We start from the raw sequence: 19,311 nt of genomic DNA on the forward strand, positions 1-19,311 counted from the left end.
ACAAAGTCACAGGCATTCATCACCTTTCCCCAACATTTACATCTGTTTAAACATATCCCAACTATTCCATACACATCACTGTTTTCCTTCAAGTTTCAAAACTACCCTGAATCAGGATCACTCCTCTATTACAAAGCTTTGGTTTCAGTAATCCACAGGCACTAGACACAAGCTAGGCCGGATGCGTCTCAGGATCGTAGCCTAAATAAGACTGTCTAAGGGAAGAGACAGAAGAGGGAGAGGCCTGCCCATCTTGCCTGCTTAAATCAGGAGAAAGATGACCACAGGTCCCCTTCTATAACAGATGATTCACTGTCCAGTCTCTGTGGATGCTGTTCTGTACAAATCCTGCATTTCTGTGGATTCTGTTGCTCTGAGATACAAATTTAGAGGTGACAAGCTACCTCCTCAACTTCATCCCTGTTCACTATGTCCAAATCCGGCTGTCACAGACCCTTCAGGCAGATAAGAGCTACCCATATCCAAAAAGGTGGGTAAAATATTGAAAATGCCTCAGTCCCTTTCCTGAAGACCAGGAGGGTAGACTCTACTGAGTCAACCTTTTTAAACTCAGATGACATTTAATTTCCCCTGGTTAGGGAAACTGGCACACACTCTTTATACTCTATATGCTTTCTCTCTGCAGGTTACAAAGGTAATCTATGGATGCAGAGCTAAGCAGAGGAGTGGCTTCTAGTTAGGGCCAACTAAACTTGAAGCACCACAAGGTTTTCAGGAGCCATTAAATGGAGTTTTTCAATGTCATTTGATTCAATTACTGGAACTACCTTGTCTTCACGGTGTAAAGAGCTGAGACAAAAAAGCACGGAGGTCAGGCAAGCTGGGTGATACTTGCTGAATATAAGAATGTGTTTTTTTAAATCACAGTTTTGATAGTTCTGCAGAAAAAAACTTAGCAAATTTACAACAAAACTGTCAAGTAATTAAGGCAAGGCACTTCACACATGAACTTAAACTGCTAATTAAAAACCCCTCGCTTAATTGACTACATTTGCATATCATTCAACTTGAGAGTATGATTTTTTTTTTAATGGTTTGGGTGCCACACAGCTCAGATGCTAAGGAAAGAGTGCAGGTAAAACAAAGAATACAAAAAGACAGTCAAAGGAACCCCTTCTTAAGATTCCATCTCCTTCAGGATCAGCCATTGCAGATATTCATCTCACTGACATTAATGGTCTCATCTCTGCATCTTTATAGAAGAGAACCATATTCCAAGTGCGTCAACTCAAACAAGTTCAATACTGTCCAGAACAAAACACTCCTGTAGACATTTACAACCTATTTCCGTAGAAACTTGGTTCAATAAGTGAAAGCCAACTTGATGGTCCAAAACAGAAAGTTCCACCATTTTAAAATACTCTTCTTCTGAACACCATCAGCTAATACAACACAAGACTGTTCTCTGGGTGATTGGTGCTATGATCCTATGTAGCTGGAAATAGCTGCCTTCCGAGGGGGCAACCCACAGGATCCATCCAACTGCCCACATTCCCAACTAAAGAATCAGTCATGAGCTCCTTCATGATTCTAACGTGCACAGCTCCAATAAACACCCGCAAACTGCCTGATGAGCCGACAAATTTCCAGAATCAGTACCCCACCTTCAATGGCAATTGGGAAGCAGGTTCAGGCCTCCTCTGTGCTCACAGCCCCAAGCTAGGGGCCCAAAGCCACCATAATAGCTTCATGCGCAATCTGCCTCTCAATACACTGACTTGTACCTTACTTGGTAACAGTATAAAAGCAATTCAGTTAGAGGAAAGGATTAAAGAAAAAATAATATTTGGAAATGCTGACCCTTTATTTCCATACCTGTTATACTAGTCAACAATTATGGTCTACCATGACCCCCAGATCTTTTTTCCCTCCTATAGTTATTAACAGGATCATAGCTAAAGGGACCTGAAGGGTCATTTAGTTCAAGCCTATAATTTTATAAACAAGGAAAGTGAAGTGCCTGGGGGGGGGGGGTGGCTTGTTTCAGGTCACACAACAGGGTAAGGAGTCAAGCCAGAATCTGAATCCAAAGCCAGTATTCTTTCCATTAACTCCCACCTCCCACTGACCTCAGTCATCTCACGTCAGGGCTCCAGGTTTTCCTCCCACAATAAACACATCATATTTTTTACTAAACAGCAATTCTTTTTTCTACCTTTTTCAGTGTTTTTCTGATTATCTGATCATTACAAATGGAAAAACTACAGAATTAAAAGATTTCAAATAAGCCGTCTTGATGAGGTCAGACTGGAGTATTAGGGAAAGAAAGAATTCCTGTATAAATAGACTGAAAATATAACTTCAATCAAAATAGACTTTGTGATACAAGAGGGGATCAGGCCCCAAGGGGAGCCCCAATTCTTCATGGGAAACAGGCTTCCATGTGCAGGCCTACAGTGCAGGCCTAGTCCTGCAACAAACAGCAAAAGGGGAAGAACAGAACAATGTCCCCTTACATCTTGGCCCTTTAGATACTTGTCTCTGGGCCTGTTCTTTAGGAAAACTGGGTTACTGGGGACAATTTTAGTCAAATTTTCCTTTTCAGAGCAACAAACAAATAAAACAACCCCTTAGACTCTGCTGCAGTTCCTTATAAAAGACTAAGCTATTATCCCAATCATATTTCACCTAACTCAAACCTCAATCCATCACAGACTTTGAAACGTGCAATTCAGTAGAAGCCAATGTCATCTTCTCGACACCGTGTAAGACAGCAGTTATAGAAGCATCTTGTCTTACAATTCACATTTGGGCAACATTTTAAATCCCTCATTGCAGAGTGCTCTCTTCACTCACAACCCTGTGAGGAAAACGAGTTTGGGGAAGCCATAAAGCTTTGTCTGAGCCATGATCTGAACCCAGTTCTCTCCTGACTCCAAGAGTAATGCTCCTTCCACCACCCCACCTACTCACTTGCCCAGGCACAGGCTCAAGGATGCAATTGTCAGGACACTCCAGTGGATTTCTGCCTTAAATTAATGCTAATTTTTACCCTCAATGTGAGGATAAGAAAATTTGATTAGTAAGCATTACCAGGCATTTACAAAGCATTAGAAATTATGAAGATTAATCTAAAAAAAATAAGCCACCCTTCTAGCCCCTGTTTCCAATAAGACCGTTTTAGAGACAATGCTACATTCTATGGATGTAACATTACAAAGCTATTTTTATATATTGCTTCTAGTATACCAAACCTTCATCAGAAGACTGTAAACAATATATTTATATTTATATATTTATATTTAACTATGGAGATCTGTTTTACCAACTGGACTGAGAAACAAACAGGGAAGAATTTCATTTTTTACTGGACATCAATGGTGGGTAACCAGTAAAAGGTGGCACTGGAGAGCATTCTCACTACTTTAAAAAGCTAATTATGAAAATAACCTCTCTTACTGAAAAACATCCCCATATTTAGTATCCAAAGGGCCACCAATCAGCTAATGTCACGGAACCTGACTGCAAGCAAAAACTTCCCACTGCCTAGGAACTCTTTGGACAAGCCAAATGAAAATATGGAGGAAGAAATGAATGAATGAGTGAAAAATTTTAAGTGCTTACTGTGTGCCAGGCACAGAGAGTATTACTGTCAGACAAGTCAATTAAAAGGTAATTGAAAAACAATTCAAATCAAAGTCAATGAAATGCTTTCACACCTCAAAGAATTGTAACACATGTAAACAAATTTTGTTACAATAGGTTTTTTTTAAAACCTAGAGCCTTCATCCCTAAGCAACCCAAGCTGGCTTTTTCAATTACTAATGGAACTAGTCAAATTTTGTGTTTAATAAAACGTGTCCCTTCATACGGTCCTGATGCAATACACCTTCATTTAACAACAACCATCCTTACTTAACTGAAGTTGGTAGCCTGGAGATCCTACTGTCCAATCATTGATGCTACACTGACCAGTGTCTTCAACCAAAGGAAAAAACCTCTATCTATTCAAAGGATTATGTACCTCCTCTCGTTACCAAAAAAAAAAAAAAGCTTCTGTACATCTTTGGCACATTAATATTCTTTCGAACTCAGCCAACAGCTGCTACACTGGGCTCTGACGTGATTGGTTTTGAAAAAGATTTTGTTCTTCAGGGTTGGGGGGTGGGTGTTACTGTACTTTGCATATGAAACAGAGCGTGCCCTCAATCTCCGCCCCTTTACCCCCCCCATCCCATAAGGAATTCACTTCCTCCCCCCCAACAAGCGTCCATTCAGCCAAAAGGGAAATCCCAGAATGCACTGTGGCAGAGGCAGCACCCCAGGAGCCAGGCCAGGGCCGCCTCCCACCAAGTCATCAGGTTTCTAGAATTGGGAGCACATTTCCCAAACTCCCAGGGCATGGCTCAATCCTATTCCTCCAGCAATACACCAAAATATTCATTATGGCTGGGTTTAAAAAAAAAAACAGGCCTTCAAAAGGAGGGAACTCAATGGAGAGAAAATGCTGTCATTTCCTGGAAAATATTTACTCAAGAAAAAATAATGTTCAGTCTCACATATCTGCAGGTTGCCATTTCCCTTTCTCCTTCATACTTAATGGCATTTTTGCTAGTAAGTCAAAGTATTGGAACATTGTAAGACTCCCTGCCCCCAAAGCCCAGCTAGATCAGGTGCAGCCCCCTCCTGAAGCCCACTCTTCCTGTAAGGCTCACTTCTTCAAAACTTTCCTGCTCATTTCTATCTCTGACCACAATGACTTCTACCTCAGGAGACTGTTCAGGGCATCCACTTAAATCCCACCTGAGGAATCCTTCCCTGATTACTCTAGAGAGATGGAGAAAGAGAGAGAGAGACAGAGACAAGAGAGACGGAGACAGAGACAGACAGAGACGGAGAGAGAGTATGTGTGTTCCCCTCAGAACATTTGCTTTCTACAACACGTCCTTGGACTGGAATGGCCACAATACAAAGGGGTCTATGCCCCCAACTAGGCCATAGGTCAGAGGAATCAAAGCTGGAACAGGCCTTAGATAGGATCCAACCAACCCATTTGTTCCACAAATAAGAAAACTGAGGCCCAGAGAGATCAGCAGTTCACAACCACGGGAAGTCAGAAATCTCTACCTTGTGCTTCCTACCCCTTCCCCCACCAGCATTCACCATCAATCAATACCGAGGGACTGAGGAAGCCCAATAATGTCCAGAAGAATGCTGCCGGCTGCCTGAGCACCTGGAACCAGTTTCCACATCTGTACATTGGACTCTGATTCCAACTCTGTCCTTACCTCACAGTCATATTTAAAAACATTCATCTGTTGTATAACCTTGAACTAATGGAGAGCTGCCTAAACTGACCAGGGATGAGAAGGATATACAAATACTGGCTGGTCAGGTACTCAAGATCTTTTCACACCAACTAGAACCTAAACAAAATCCGGCTCCTCCCAGGATGCCGGAGAGACCCCTGATAGGCCACAAAAAGCCACCTTCCCAGCACCAGCACCTGGCCACTTAGTTCTCCCCTAATATCAGAACCAGAGCAACCAAGTTTCACTCTAACTTCCTTTGAAATAAAGGGGAGAAAACTATTCACAGCACAGGTTTTTAGCAAAAAACAAAAAAGTTTCAAAATAATTAGGTGAGCTTCCAGAAAACTCAGATAAACTGTAATGCCTATGGTAAGTACCTTCCACAGCTCCACAGCCTGAGTTCCTAATCCTAATAGCTAAATATTACAAATACTAGCACTTTGGCCATCCAAAAACGTCTTCTAAGAATACTAAAATCATCAAAGCACCTAACCTAGCCCTAAATTCCAGTCTTCATTATTGGCACCAACTGTAAAGCCATCACCACTGATTCAAGCTGAAGATTAATATATGTGTATGTGTATATATATATTTCATTTTAATTTCTAAAAATTATACCCATTAAGATCAATCAACCTTAATAGTAGCCAGGGTTCCTCCTGTATTCCCTTTCCTCCACCCCCATCTCAAGTAAAGAAAGACTAGAAAACTAATAAAAACCTGCCTCCAGAATTTTTCTCAACCCTTTTATCTTTTCCATAAATGATGAAATATCAAAGGTCTCATTGCAGAGTATTTTTTTAACAATCTTTTAAAAATTGCTGAACATCATAAAGAACTCTAAAGAGCCATGAAAGACAAAAATTCTAAGCTAGAATGTTTTTAAAGTTCACTCTACTCTACTTGGCTACAGGCAATTCTCCAACACTCCCCCCCCCAAAAAAGAACAGGGAAATGACTCAAAGGAACTTGAATTACAAGCTTAAGCCACGAAGCACAGAATGATTGATTTTAATATTAAACAGGTGTTCAGTTACCATCTATTCATGCCTGATCATGGTTGGTTTTTACAAACTGCAGCAAAATTCCAGATTGAGTCACATAACTTGATATCAAGTGTGAATTCTCACTTCCACTGCCCCATCACCACAACAGAATCAGCTTTACAATCTTTTCTAAGAAAAAAAAATTTTAACTGGGTTTTCAGTTTATTTTGGTATTTCCCTGGAATTTCCCCTCCCCAGAGAATGTGCTCCCATTCTCTACAAATGTGTATGTGTGTGTGGTGGAGGTGGGAGGGAGGGAAGACAACTAAAATACGTTCAGCAAAAGAGGTTAGGTCCAGAGTAATTTAGGTTTTCATTGAAAATTCACATCCAAGAAGTCAGAAGAAAGACTCCAGGTCCCGCCCCAGCAACCTCTGAGCTGGTCCTTCCACTCAGGAAAAAAACAAGGTCAAAAAGTATCTCTCACTGCCTCAGACACAGATTCACATTCATTGTTTGGAACCTGGACAGAAACAAAGCTACCTCAAAACTATGGGCCATTTTCCTATAACACTCAGCAGTTCCATAAATGAGGGCTCGAAACATTTTATGGATAGGTTTTTTTTTGTTTGTTTGTTTTTGGTTAGGCAATGGGGTTAAGTGACTTGCCCAGGGTCACACAGCTAGTAAGTTACATGTCTGAGGTCACATTTGAACTCAGGTCCTCCTGAATCCAGGACCGGTGCTCTATCCACTGCACCACCTAGCTGCCCCCTAGAAACATTTTAAAGCAGCAAATAAAGCTTAGGAAAAAAAAACTTTGCTTAAAATCAATCCTATCACAGTCCTGTCATGGAAAACCTAAGTCTGCATTGTTCACAACCGATTCTTTTCCCCAAGTTAAAACTGCCTTAGGATTCACCAAGAGGGGTTGAGTGGCATGACTTCTGAAGACAAAAACATAAGGTCCAGGAGTCAAATAATAAATAAGATGTTTATAAGTATCAGTGAGAAGCGAAGAGGCAGCTCTCTAGGCCAGCCTCGGGGCGGGCCGGGGGTCTGCCAAAGAGACCCTCATGCTAGTCCCTCTTCTGTCCAATTATTCTCAGTGTCCTGATCTAGCATCACAGACATCTAGAGAGGGGCCTCCGAAGCCACCTTCAAGCTCCCATGAGCTAATTTCTCTGGGTGGATGGTCATTCTCAGCTTCCTGCATGGATGTAGCTGTCTCACAAAGCCAGTGACTGGGCCGGGTCAGATTTGCTCCAGGAAGCAAAGAACAGTTAAGATTTCCCCGTTTTCCCTCAGCTCTGGGTTACATTCAAATTAAAGAGAACAGTCATTCCAACCTCAGTATTCTCACTCAAAACAAAGAAAATCTTTTGAAAAGCATTTCAGTTGAAACTTGCATAATTCCTCCAGTGGAGAAATCCTCCCTGAACTTGCGCAATCCCTAGAAAGAGACATTATTACTGCTTGTGAAATCTCCTCAGTGCCACAGAGAGGCCAGTAATCTGCAAGCTGGGCCCGATGATCAGACACCTCCTGGAGGGAGACAGACAGCCCCAGCAGACTGCAGCGGCAGCGGCGGCGGCGGCGGCAGCAGCAACAGCGGCGGCGGCGGCGGCAGCAGCAACAGCGAGGCCCCAGCAGCCCCTCCTCCTCCTTCCTCCCCCATTCTAAGGTTGCTCTATATGGGGAATCCAGGATGGGGGAAAGAAGCTCCCAAAAAGGCTTCTGAGAGGCCCCTCTCCAGCTTCTGAAGCCAGTGGTATGGGATGCAGATGGAGAGCCAGCAGCCCCTGCCTGAGTTATACTTAACCCAGACTTCCTTACACTGGATATCCTGTCTGCTATGTCAATGCCCTTACTCAACATTTCAGACAGACATTACACAAACCAGCTGGTGAAAAGGTTGAGAAACCAAGTAGCAGTCCAAGTGAATGACCTTATTCTTCAAAGCAGTACCATTGACAGAGACAAGTTAACAAGAACCACAGGACAGAGGTGTAAGCAAGCCCCAGGGCCATCAGCTTTCACCCAGGAAAGCTCAGAGGCTGCAACCCAAGGCGACAGAAACCCCAGAGGGCCATTCCCCAGCAAGGGCAATGGCCTCACATGGTGAGACAGATGGAGAATCTGTCTGTCCAGAAATCCTGCAAAGCAAGGCTGCTGCCCTGCGCTTCTTGCCTCCCCAGGCTGCTGCTGCAGCAGCAGAGCGAGCAGGAGGAGGGCATGAGCAGCAAGGCCAGAGGCCTGGCCAAGGACTGGCTCGCTTCCTCCTTATCTCGGAGTTGCTCCACTGAAAATACAATTACTGCTTTTAAGATGAGGCTGCCCCTCCGTCCCACCCTTCCACCCTTTTCGGAAAAGCCAAAGCGGCAGTTTGGGAAGGCCCCATTAGCATTGATTTTCCTATCAGTTACCATCACAACATCTGCCAAATCAAATTCACAGCAAATTCACAGGGTGGCTTTGGTATGGAAGGCGTCCATCCACAGCCTCTGGGTCTGCTCAGTTTAAATGACAATTCGAAGAACAATCACTACTATAAAAATTCAAGGCTGCCAATTTACAGGGGGCTCAGAGTTAACTGAAATTTACATCCAAAAAAACAAATGAAAGCCCAGAGCCTGGCAGAGGAAAATCACTCACCCCCCCCAGAGCTCTGAGACAGTCGGTTTCTCCTTTTTTTCTCCTTCCACTCCACACACCTCCCCCCAGTCCCCAGGCCCTTTTTTATTTAAACCTACCCATTGGAGGAATGATCAAAGGGGCCCAGCCAAATTGAAAGTGCTATATAAATGACTGATACTATTTTGTAAACTTGTATGAAAGAATGGACAAAAGAAATGACCTTCAAAGTCTCTACTATATTTATCAAAAAAAAAAAAACCTAACCAAATACTGTTGTTCTTAAAAAAAAAATTTGCTCACCTCAACCCAGGGTGAGCACTGCATGAGATTTCTGGGTCACCGATAAGGCATGTGAGGTGAGTAGGACCAGAATGATGCCCACTTCACAGATGAGGACCCGAAAGCCCAGAGAGATCAAATTACTTGCACAGAACAAGTTAGTAAGGGCAGAGCTGTGGTTGGACTCCTGATTTTTGGATTCCAGGTCCTGTGGGCTGCTAGACTTTGCCCAAACTAATGGCTGTCAAGAACAGAGGAGAACAAAGGGCTGTTTCTGCCCGACTCAAGTGAGCAGGGCCTTCCCTTAAAGTAGCTCCAGCTTAAAAAAATCTGAACAGAATTGAATTGGGGAGGTGGGGGGGGGCCTAAATTTCAAATCTCTGTCATAGTTTCTACATTGTAAGTCTCCATTTTCCCAGCTCTCTCACTTCACTAACCCCCCTTTATTTATGTTTACCTCCTCCAGGAAGGAAGAGAGCTTTCCAAGGAAATATTAAAGTGAAAAGAAGACCTCCAATCCAATCCCCCCCCCCATTACCCAAAGTAAGTATCTGGATAAAATATGAAAAAGAGTTGGGATAACACACACACACACACACACACACACCCCTTTCGGGGTATTCATGAACCTTATTCAGAGGCACTCACCCAACTCAATTCATTCTATTAACTGCTGATATTTTATAATCAGCCTAAAACAGGGGTGGGGAACCTTTGGCCTCAAGGCTACATATGGCCCTCTAGGTCCTCAAGTGCGGCCCTTTGACTGAATCCAAACTTCACAGAACAATTTTTTAGAGGCCACATGTGGCCTGGAGGCCAAAGGTTCCCCACCGATAGCTGAGAGTTATTATGTAATTCACATTTATATAGTATCTCAAGAGTTACAAAGCACTTTCTTCACAGCCACCCTGAAAGGCAGATAATGGAAAGCATTATCATACCCATTTCACAGATGAGGAAATTGAAGTAAAGTTTGCCCATGGTCACAAAACTAGTGTAAAAGACTGAGTTTGAACTCAAGTATCTGGATTCTACCTTGGGGGCCTCCTGAAAGGGGATCCTTTTTCTGACCTACTTTCTTTAAGAATTTGGGGAATCATCGGGAGGGTGTGTACGCAGTTAAAATAAACCATCACAAATTCTACTAAATATTTCTACTACAAAGAACGCTTAAGTCATAAGAGACAATGACTATTTCCTGTCTCTTGAATTACCAGACAATGTATTCCTGCCATAGGAAGACAGAAAATAGTTCAAACCTCAAAGTTGGAGATACAGGCCACACACAACTCCCCCCGTCGCCATCAGAAAAGTGGTAGCACCCTGTGACACTGTCAGGGACCCAGTGGGCTTCTGAGACAGATTCAAAGGCACTGGGCCAAGGCAGCAGCATGAATTTCCACTCTCTGGGCAAACCTGTGTCCCTATTTAAAAGACAGCACTTCTTGTGCTAAAAACTCCAAAGTCAAATTCTGCTACTCAATCAGCAAGAGAAAAGACACCAGCCTGGTACGGGTGAACGGAATCGAGAGGGACTGACCTGAGTCCTAGAACGACTTCCCTCTTGACCACAAGTAAAACCCCTAAGAGAGTCAGGGGGTCTGAGAAGAGCCTCTTCCCCCTCCCCCATAACCCACCCACAAACATTCTTCACTGCTTAAGTATTAACCTCCTCACCCCACCTAGGACTTGGGAAATTACAGAATAGGAACACACAGGAAGGGAGAGAAAATTACTTCTCTCCCCTTTCCCACCTACAGCTGTAGGAGCCGTTCCAAAGGGAAGAAAGGGAAAAAGGTAGGAGTCCAAGCCTCCTGTGCCCTGGAAAGTCAATTGAGCTGCAGGGGCTGGTAAATCAAGGACCTGCTCCCAAGATGGAAAGAAGAGCCATCTAAGTTTGTGGTTTTCTGACCTCCTACACATTTTTCATTTTAACAACCACCAGAGAAGGCATCCCACATTAAGATTAGTGACTCAATTTCCAGGCCTGAAAAAAAAAACCTGCTGATATTTGCTTCTGGACAAATGGAAGGATTTTAACTCCCTTTAAAAATTTGCAAAGCACAGGTTGGGGTTGCAAACTGTGGCACTAGCTGACCAACAGGAGCCCCAGTTTCCACCACTGGCTAATAAAAGAGGGGTCTCTGCCCCTTCATTCATCTTTTCAGGGACTCACCAATAAATGTAACCGCCTTCACACAGGTCCCCCTTATGGGATTCAGCACACACACCTGGGTCAAACAAAAGCTGCTTCTATCCATGACACTGGCAGCTACACAGTTTGGCTGGGGGGGGGGGGCTGGAGGTGTGGAAGGGATGATAGTAGCTTTCCACTGGGATGGCCCCTGGGTGTGCTCACTGGCTGGCAAATAAATGTTTTGAATGCACTTTCGATTGACTCCTATTTCCAAGAAATGAGTAAGACCTGGCACTTAGTAGGTAGTTAACAAATGTTTGTTGATTGGCAGGTCAATGATAAAGTCCCACTGAAAGTTCTAACAAGCTGATACATTTACAATACATTGTTTCCTTCTCTTTTCCTCTTGGTGATTTAAAATCATTTTAAAATACATAAAACACCACAGGGAGGGAAGGAAATAAAGGTAGAACACTCTAATAAAACAAGCCAACAAAGGACAAGTGGGTTTGGTTAGAGTGACAGCTGCCGAGCCCTCCCAGGAAGGAGCTGGAATCAGAGTCACCCAGTGCCCAGGCAGCTCGCCTATGGGGGTCCAAGGGTTAGGGCTCCCTGGGGCAAACAAAGAATCTGTCTTGGATCAGAGTGCAGACACACCAAAATGGCTCACACTGCCTGGGGGGACCAGAGGACAACCGGCAGTCCTGCTGGGTGGGACCCTGCTGACACTACTCCCCAGCTTCAAACTGTGGTGCCCAGACACAGTGAGAGGAAAAACCTGTGGTGGGGGAAAGGAAAGGGGCGGGCAGGGAGAGAAAAACATCAATATTCAGAGGAAACCAGGGCAGAGCCGAGCAAGGCCTCGGCCTACGAGAACTGAGGACACCGAGGTAAAGCTGGGTAGAGATGAAGTGAGGTGGCTATGAAACTGTGAGAGGGAAAATAATCAAAGCTAGCATTTATTTACACAGTGCTTTTTTTTTCTTTCAGGCTTTACCTAATAATCTCATTCACAAGAATTCTGTGAAGTTAAATACTACAGGCATTATTTACCATTTTCCAGAAGAAGAAACTGAGGCTCAGAGAGGGTCCCATAACTGGCCCAGGATCAGGAAGAGACTAATGTTAAAGCCAGCCCTCACCTCCTACAAAATGTGGCCTTTCCCCATTATACAGGGCTCTCCCTTCCCCCCACCTTCGAGGATCTCAACCCAGGGAAAAAGGCAAACTTATCTTGTGCTAGAGGAAGGTCGGGAAAAATCGAGAGCTAAGAGAAGAGCTAGGAGGGGAGAAATACAAAGGCTGAGGAATCAGTATATGAGATAAGACCTAGGAAAAGGGCCTCCACTAGTTTTTGAAACCCCTGAAAGATCCCCTCGTGGGCCTACTCTGCTTACTCTATGTTGCCTGGTATGGGAAGGTAAACTTCCCTGATGTGCCCCTTCAGAGCTGTTACTATTCTCAAGTCTGAGGTGACTGTCAGTGTCTTGAGAGCAGGTAGGGGCATGGTATTCGCTAGCTTACTAGTAGCTTAGAAACTAGCAAAAAATATCAGCACCCAGTGGGGTAAAACCCGAGTATGAGCTACACCAACCCCAACCTCCTGAAATATGTGGCTTTTACCAACTGAGTCCTGCTTGGGACCCAAACTCTGTACCACAGTCCTAGACCAAACCAACCGAAGGAAAAAAGAAACACCACAAACATACATACAAACCCACATTCAGACAAATATGCAAAAATCTCACACACCCTCTTCTCACAAAAGAGCCTCCTTTCTAGAAGCCGTGGGCTCGTTGACCTAAAAATTATTCCAGTGTTATTTGCCTCGGGCAGTAGTCTACCAGCACGAGAGCCTATTTGAATACATCCACAATTATCTGCAAACTACAACGACAGACAGCCCGGACTTAGGGACTGCTGGTGGCTTCTCAGGAGGGAGAAAGCCAAGGAGAAAAGGAAGCTTAAAAAGGGGGCTAATTTCAACCCCTGAACACCCAAGCCTACGTCGAGGCAGGAAATGTTTACATGGAGCCATATGAACACCCAACCAGCTGCAGCCAACTGCATTTCTGAAACTTATCCCACTCCTGAAAGTGACAATCAGTCCTGAGTTCAGCTAAATAGTCTTCCACACAAACAGGTTTCCCACCTCAATTCCTGCACTCCTCCTCCTCGAGCTTCTATTGGGCACCCCATTTTCTCCCCAAATACAGGGACACACACACACAGGTCAATCGAAACCTGCCACTGGGGTAAGTGCCTGATTAGCTAAGGATAGACAAACCATTAAAAACACATCACCTCCAACTAGAAGAGATAATTTGCCTCATTACAGCAGCCCTCCTACAATGGCTCTGACACTCAAACTGGAGGAACTCCCGGAGAAACTGGGGTGGAGAATCTATTCACAGATTTAGAAGAAAAAAAAAGTTTGATGCAATAGCTGAATTAATTAGGCCTCCCAAGAATAGCCGAGCGCAAAGGCAGCATTTTCTATGTGCAATTTAATAAGCCTGGATCCTTAAAAGAAAAGTTACAAATACTTGAGGGTGGGGAGGGAGTGTGAAGGTTGCATTGAAAAGTTAATGAGAATCTCAGTGAATAGTCAAGTGTCTAATGGGTCTCCAGATCTGCCACGACCCAAGACTCCTGCAGGATCACACAAATACTCCAACCCTCAGCAAACAACAGAGCTGTATTGTCCAGAAGGCTTTCAGTATCACTCTTTTCTGTATTTCGGAGAGAAAGGGAGGGAGGGAATGAAATACTTTTAGTTCAAAACAAATGGCCAGCCCATCGGTTATTCAGACATTGTGATGGGACTCGGGAGCTCCTGGAGCCGATGGCTTTGGTGCCCACTGATTAGGACCGCTGCCAGGTGCCAAACAGACCTCTCTCCCCACACAGGGAGGGAATGCTGGGATCCACATACTGGCAGACAGGCCCCGCAGACTAACAGAGTCCATAACTGGAGTCAGGAGTCTGGAAGTCTGGCTCTGCTACTGACTCCTATGCAACCTTGGACACAGCACCTGCCATACGTGCCGTTTCTCCACCTTTGAAAAGGAAGGGTTAACTGCAGAACCTAGTGAAAGAAGCCCCCAAATTCATGGGTCTTAGCTATCTGGAGAGATGTGATAGCTGCCCTTCTCCCTACTACAAACGCACAATCACTCATACAAAATCCAATCTTTCTAAAATGTCTAAGACTAAAAAGTCAATCACAGCGGGCACCACTAAGAATGAGTTATATACAGTCTCTTCCACCTCACATACCTCTTTATTTGACAAGGTCTGACTGATTTTAATTTTTCAATGTTTGTCGTTGCATGTTTTTAAAAATTCTATATGTCTATGGAGAGGTTTCCCACCCCCCACCCCCGTTTATCTTTGCAATTGCTAAGTAACCTGGGAAAGTATTTACATTTAATGCATTATGCATTTTACCCACACAAGGCTGTAGAATTTTTAACAAACTGACCACCAAGGGTGGGGGGAGAGGGGGAGGGGGAAGAAGATACTGGGAGTAGCTAATGTGGCTTAAGAGGAAGGCCAGAGAAGAGCTGAATTTCATATCCAAGACTGAGAACTGAATACTGAAATGAACAATACTCTTTCTAGACTTGCATGGGTCCTATCACTACGGAGGGGGGGGGGGCGACATAATCTTAAAAGTGACCTGAAATCAAATTGAGTAACCGAGAGGCCCAAAACAACGAAGCAAGGGTTAAGTGACCTAACGGGGTTTTAAAACGTTCTGGGTGGGACTTTTCCCCGTTGCCTGTCTGCGAGCATCACCGTACGGGCACCCAGTCACATTGGGACTAACCCTTTGCAAGCTTCTGGCTAAACTACGCTCAGCACGAGGGAGTGTTCCCCAGCAGGTGGGGGGAGGAGGGTATGGGAGCCCTTTAGCAGGACTTTGGCCGAGGCCTGGGAATGGAGGAGGTGACGACAAGCAGACACTAACCCTGGGTGCTTTCCTCTTGTATTTGTTGCCATAGTCGAACTTTTCTTTCACGTCGTCCAGGCACTGGCCCAGCCTGGCTTTCTCCTCTTTCCCAGTGTAATCCTGGCTTAGGAGGATGTAGGCCCTCCAGTTGGCCGAGTCGAAGCCCCAGTGGCAAGTCCTATTCTCCAGGGCCTTGTGCGAGTGCACCACGAACTTGTGCGGGGGGTACATGAGGCGGCAGTCCAGGCACTGGATGCAGGCGGCGCTGGGGTTCACGTAGAGCTCGGGCACGAGCAGCCCCTTACACTTGCCGAAGCACTCGTGGTACACCCTGAAGCTCTTCTCGGTGAGCTCGAGCTCCAGGGCGCTGGCGAACTCTTTCTTGCAGTGCGGCGGGTAGGCGCCGCCGTAGAGCAGGGCGTTGCAGAGGCGCTCGGCGTCCGTCTTGGTGATGAGCCCGCACGAGGGCGCCGAGAAGGGCAGGATGCCCATGACTTTGAGGATCTCCAGCTGGTCCGCGGTGCAGCGCGAGCAGTAGATGTGCAGCTCGTCGCACACCGAGTTGATCTGCTGCAGCGTGAAGTCCCGCAGCACCGAGTTGAGGATCTGCGGCAGGCACAAGCGCTTCTCGCCGCCCACCACGAAGCACGAGATGGTCTCGCCCTCCAGGATGGTCTCGCAGCGCTCGGTGGAGCGGTCCGAGGGCATGAAGAAGGGGCCCGGCATGACGGGCGGCGGCGGCTGGATGGGGGGCAGGTGCAGCACGGGGGGCGGCGGCGGGGGCTGCTGCGGCTGCTGCGGCTGCAGAGGCTGCGGGGGCTGCGGCGGCTGCGGGGGCTGCTGCTGCTCGGAGCCCGGGGCCGCGGCGCCTGGCTCCTTGGCGCTCTCCTTCTTGTACATCTCCTGCGCCCAGCGCGCCGAGAAGGCGGCCGGGCCGCCCAATGAGCTCATGGAGCTCAGGTGGAACTGCTCCAGGGTCTTCTGCAGCCCCGGGTGCGGCTGGAAGCTGCTGCGGCCGGGGCCCACCGTCTCCATGGTGCGCTCCGGAGGCTCGGGGGCTCGCGCCCGCTCTCGCTCCCGGCCCAAGCCGCGGCCGCCCCCGCCGCCCCCGCCGCCGGCCCGAGCCCCCCGGCGGCGCCCGCGGCCCCGACCCCGGCCCACCCCGGCTCCGGGGTCCCGGGGAACGAGCCCCGGCGGCTGCTGGCAAATCACGGCCCCGGCGGCTTCGCCCTCGCCCCCTCCCGGGCGGTAGGGGTAGGCTGCCGCGGGGAGGGGGTAAGGGTCCCGCCGCTGGTGCGCGCCCGGGGCCGGCGCCACCTCCACATCCACGCGCCCCGCGCCCCGCCCGCCGCCGCCGCCGCCGCCGGGGCCCCCCGCGCGCCCCCCGCGCGCCCCCCGGGCTCTAGGCGCGGGGCATGCCCCGGCGCGCGCCGCCAACGCCAACGCCAAGGCTCGCGGGGCCGGGGCTCGCGGAGGGGGGCGCGCGGGCAGAGGCCGGGGCCGCCGGGGCCGCCGCGGGGGCCGGGGCCGGGGCCGGGGCCGCGAGGCGCGAATCTCCGGCGCGGGCGCGGGCGCGGGGCCCGCCGGCCTGGCCGCCTCTGCCGGCGGCTCGCAGCTGCGCCCGACGCGCTCCTCGGGCGCCCGGGCCCCGGCCCCGCCGCTCGCGGGCCGCCTCAGCGCCGCCCGGGGCCTCCTCGCGGCCGCCGCCCGCTGCTCCGGCTCCCGGCTGGCTGCGCCGCCGGCTGTCTGGCTGGCTGGCTGGCTGGCTGGCGGGCGGGCGGGCTCAGTGCGCCGCGCTGGCGCGGTGCTGGCGGCGGCTGAGGCTGCTGCGGCGGCTGCGGCCGAGGCTGGGGCTGCTGGCGGCGAAGGAGGACGAGCAGGAGGCGGCGGCGGGAGCGGCGGCGGCGGCGGCGGCGGCGGCGCGGGGCTGCGGGCACACAGCACACATCCTCTCGCCTCGGCGCTCCGGCTCGGACTGAGAGAGCGCCTCGCGCTGAGCTCATGCCGCCGCCGCCGCCGGCGCGCGCCGCTCGCCCCGCCCCCTGCTCCCCCGCCCGCGCGCTGTTTGTTGGTGTCTGCCTCAGTCATTGAATCGGGGCCAAGAATGTGACCAACTCCCCAGGCTGGGCTCTTCCAGGAACAGCCGCCCCCCCTCCCCGTCTCCCCGCCCGTCCGCCCGGCCCGGCTCAAGCTCCCCCTCCCCTCCCGCCCCTTCTCCTCCCCTCCCCCTCCCTCCTCTCCCAGCCCCGGGTGCTGCTGCTGGGCTGCTGCAGCGGCTGCTGCTGCCGCTGCTGCTGCTGCCTGCGGGCGGAGCCGGAGAAAGCAGCGCTGGCTGGCCGGCCCTCCTGCCTGCCTGCCTCCCTGCTTGCCCGCCTGCCCGCGGGGTCCCTGGGTGTGCGTGTGTATGTGTGTGTGTGTGTGTGTGTGTACGCGCGCGCACGCGCGTGTGTGCAGTGCTGGGCAGTACACACACGACCAGGAGCAAAAGCCGCCGCGGCGACACACACACAACTGCGTGCAACGCAAAGCGAGAACATACATACACACATACACACACACACACGCACACACACAACTACGTGCAACACAAAGTAAAGAGACAGCCAGACCCAGGCGCACAACTTCAGACGACACAAAGCAAAGCTGGAGATACACAAGTCTAAACAACACAAAGTAAAAGCAAGGCATAACACTTGGCCTGCAACACAAGATTTAATGCAACGTGGAGCAAAGTTGGCTACCCACAACCAGAGAGCAATCCCAAGCTTATCATAGCCCAGAGCCAAGGCTGGGTCAAACAACACCCCTCCCCCAGCCAAGACAAAACCTAGCACCACCAGCAGCGGAGAGCAAGCCTGAAGAAACCACCCTTAACCTAGTCCACAACACGAGCGGAATAAACAAAACAAAAAACGCAAGCACAACCCCCAACATCTCCCCACGTAGACACGCCTCACACGCAGAAGGCCCACAGCAAGAGATGCAAGCACTGTCCACAACCTAGAATAGCATAGTCCTTAAGATACACCTGACCGATGCACACAGTAGGCACCTCTTTGCTTTTGGGGGTTGAATATGAACATACTGTGACGTTCAGCACTTGGCCTCCAGCCTTTAAACCTTGCTTTAAAGGTGCCCCCCTTTGATACACCTCCAATCTGCCAGGGTACTTGGTGAACCCCAAGGCAGAGCAGTCACAGTGACAGCCACCAGTGTACCACACAGGACTGACAGCAGCCCCTAACATTCCCTATGTCCCCTCCCCCTCCCCCAAGGCCCTCCTCTTCCGCACTCCTCTGAGGCTTTCCGACCCCAGAACTGAACTCACAAAGAAGACCCCAAAACCTCTCACCCCAAAGTCCGTTGGTGTCCTCTGGAACAGATAGTGCCCAGCCTGAAGACCCTACAACAGCGCAGCTCAGGAACACCATACCCAATTCCTCATTGGCTATATTCCACACAGCTCACAAGCCACGGAAGCCACAACTCAAAAGACTTACCTGAAAGCTCACAATAACACAATTCCTCAAGCGTGCACACAACCACAGCCCAGATAACACAGAGCCTGACTGCCCTAGGGTCCCAAAGCCCCCTCACACCCCAAATATGCAGTACTCTTTACAACATCGGGGGACTGGAGGTGGGAGGTGGAGACTAGATGAGGGTGGGGTGGGGGCAAAATGGGACAATTCTCAGCTGAGAAGAATCCCTGCCCCAGACTCCCTAGTCCCCTGGCCCTGCCCCAGTGCCAGCCCTGGACCCAGGGAGAGATGAGAGAGAATTCTGCCATCTGCTCGCTCCCAGTCCAGGCCAGCTTCAACAGAAGCAGACCATGGGAAGGGGGGAAAGGGTGGGAATAGAGGTGGGGGGCTGGGCCAGCGGTGGGGAGAGCAGGGAGCCAGGCCACAGGGCAGCCTGCCAGGCCACCACGCTGGGCCATGGGGGAAGCCCTGCCTGCCAGCCAGAAAGCAGAGGGCTGCGCCCAATTTGCAAACAAATTTGCATATTTTTTTAAATCAAAAATAAATGCACCGCAACCAT

General features: G+C 48.9%; 1 protein-coding gene across 6 annotated transcripts in view; it reads right to left on the minus strand.

Annotated features, from left to right (window-relative positions):
- SKI (SKI proto-oncogene) overlaps positions 1–16,401 on the minus strand; it is a 134,559-nt gene extending 118,158 nt beyond the window's left edge. For 5 of the 6 annotated variants that reach the window (XM_078145757.1, XM_020975871.2, XM_020975861.2 and 2 more), the window contains exon 1: positions 15,289–16,401. In XM_078145757.1, the coding sequence (XP_078001883.1) occupies positions 15,289–16,305 (1,017 nt within the window). In that variant the 5' untranslated portion in view covers positions 16,306–16,401. The remainder of the gene's footprint in view (positions 1–15,288) is intronic. The other variant, XM_020975838.2, reaches the window with a different exon arrangement.
- Positions 16,402–19,311: the final 2,910 nt, after the last annotated feature.

Source organism: Phascolarctos cinereus, unplaced genomic scaffold (assembly GCF_003287225.1).
Source record: "Phascolarctos cinereus isolate Bilbo 61053 unplaced genomic scaffold, phaCin_HiC Scaffold_726;HRSCAF=1367, whole genome shotgun sequence".
Lineage (NCBI taxonomy): Eukaryota > Metazoa > Chordata > Mammalia > Diprotodontia > Phascolarctidae > Phascolarctos > Phascolarctos cinereus.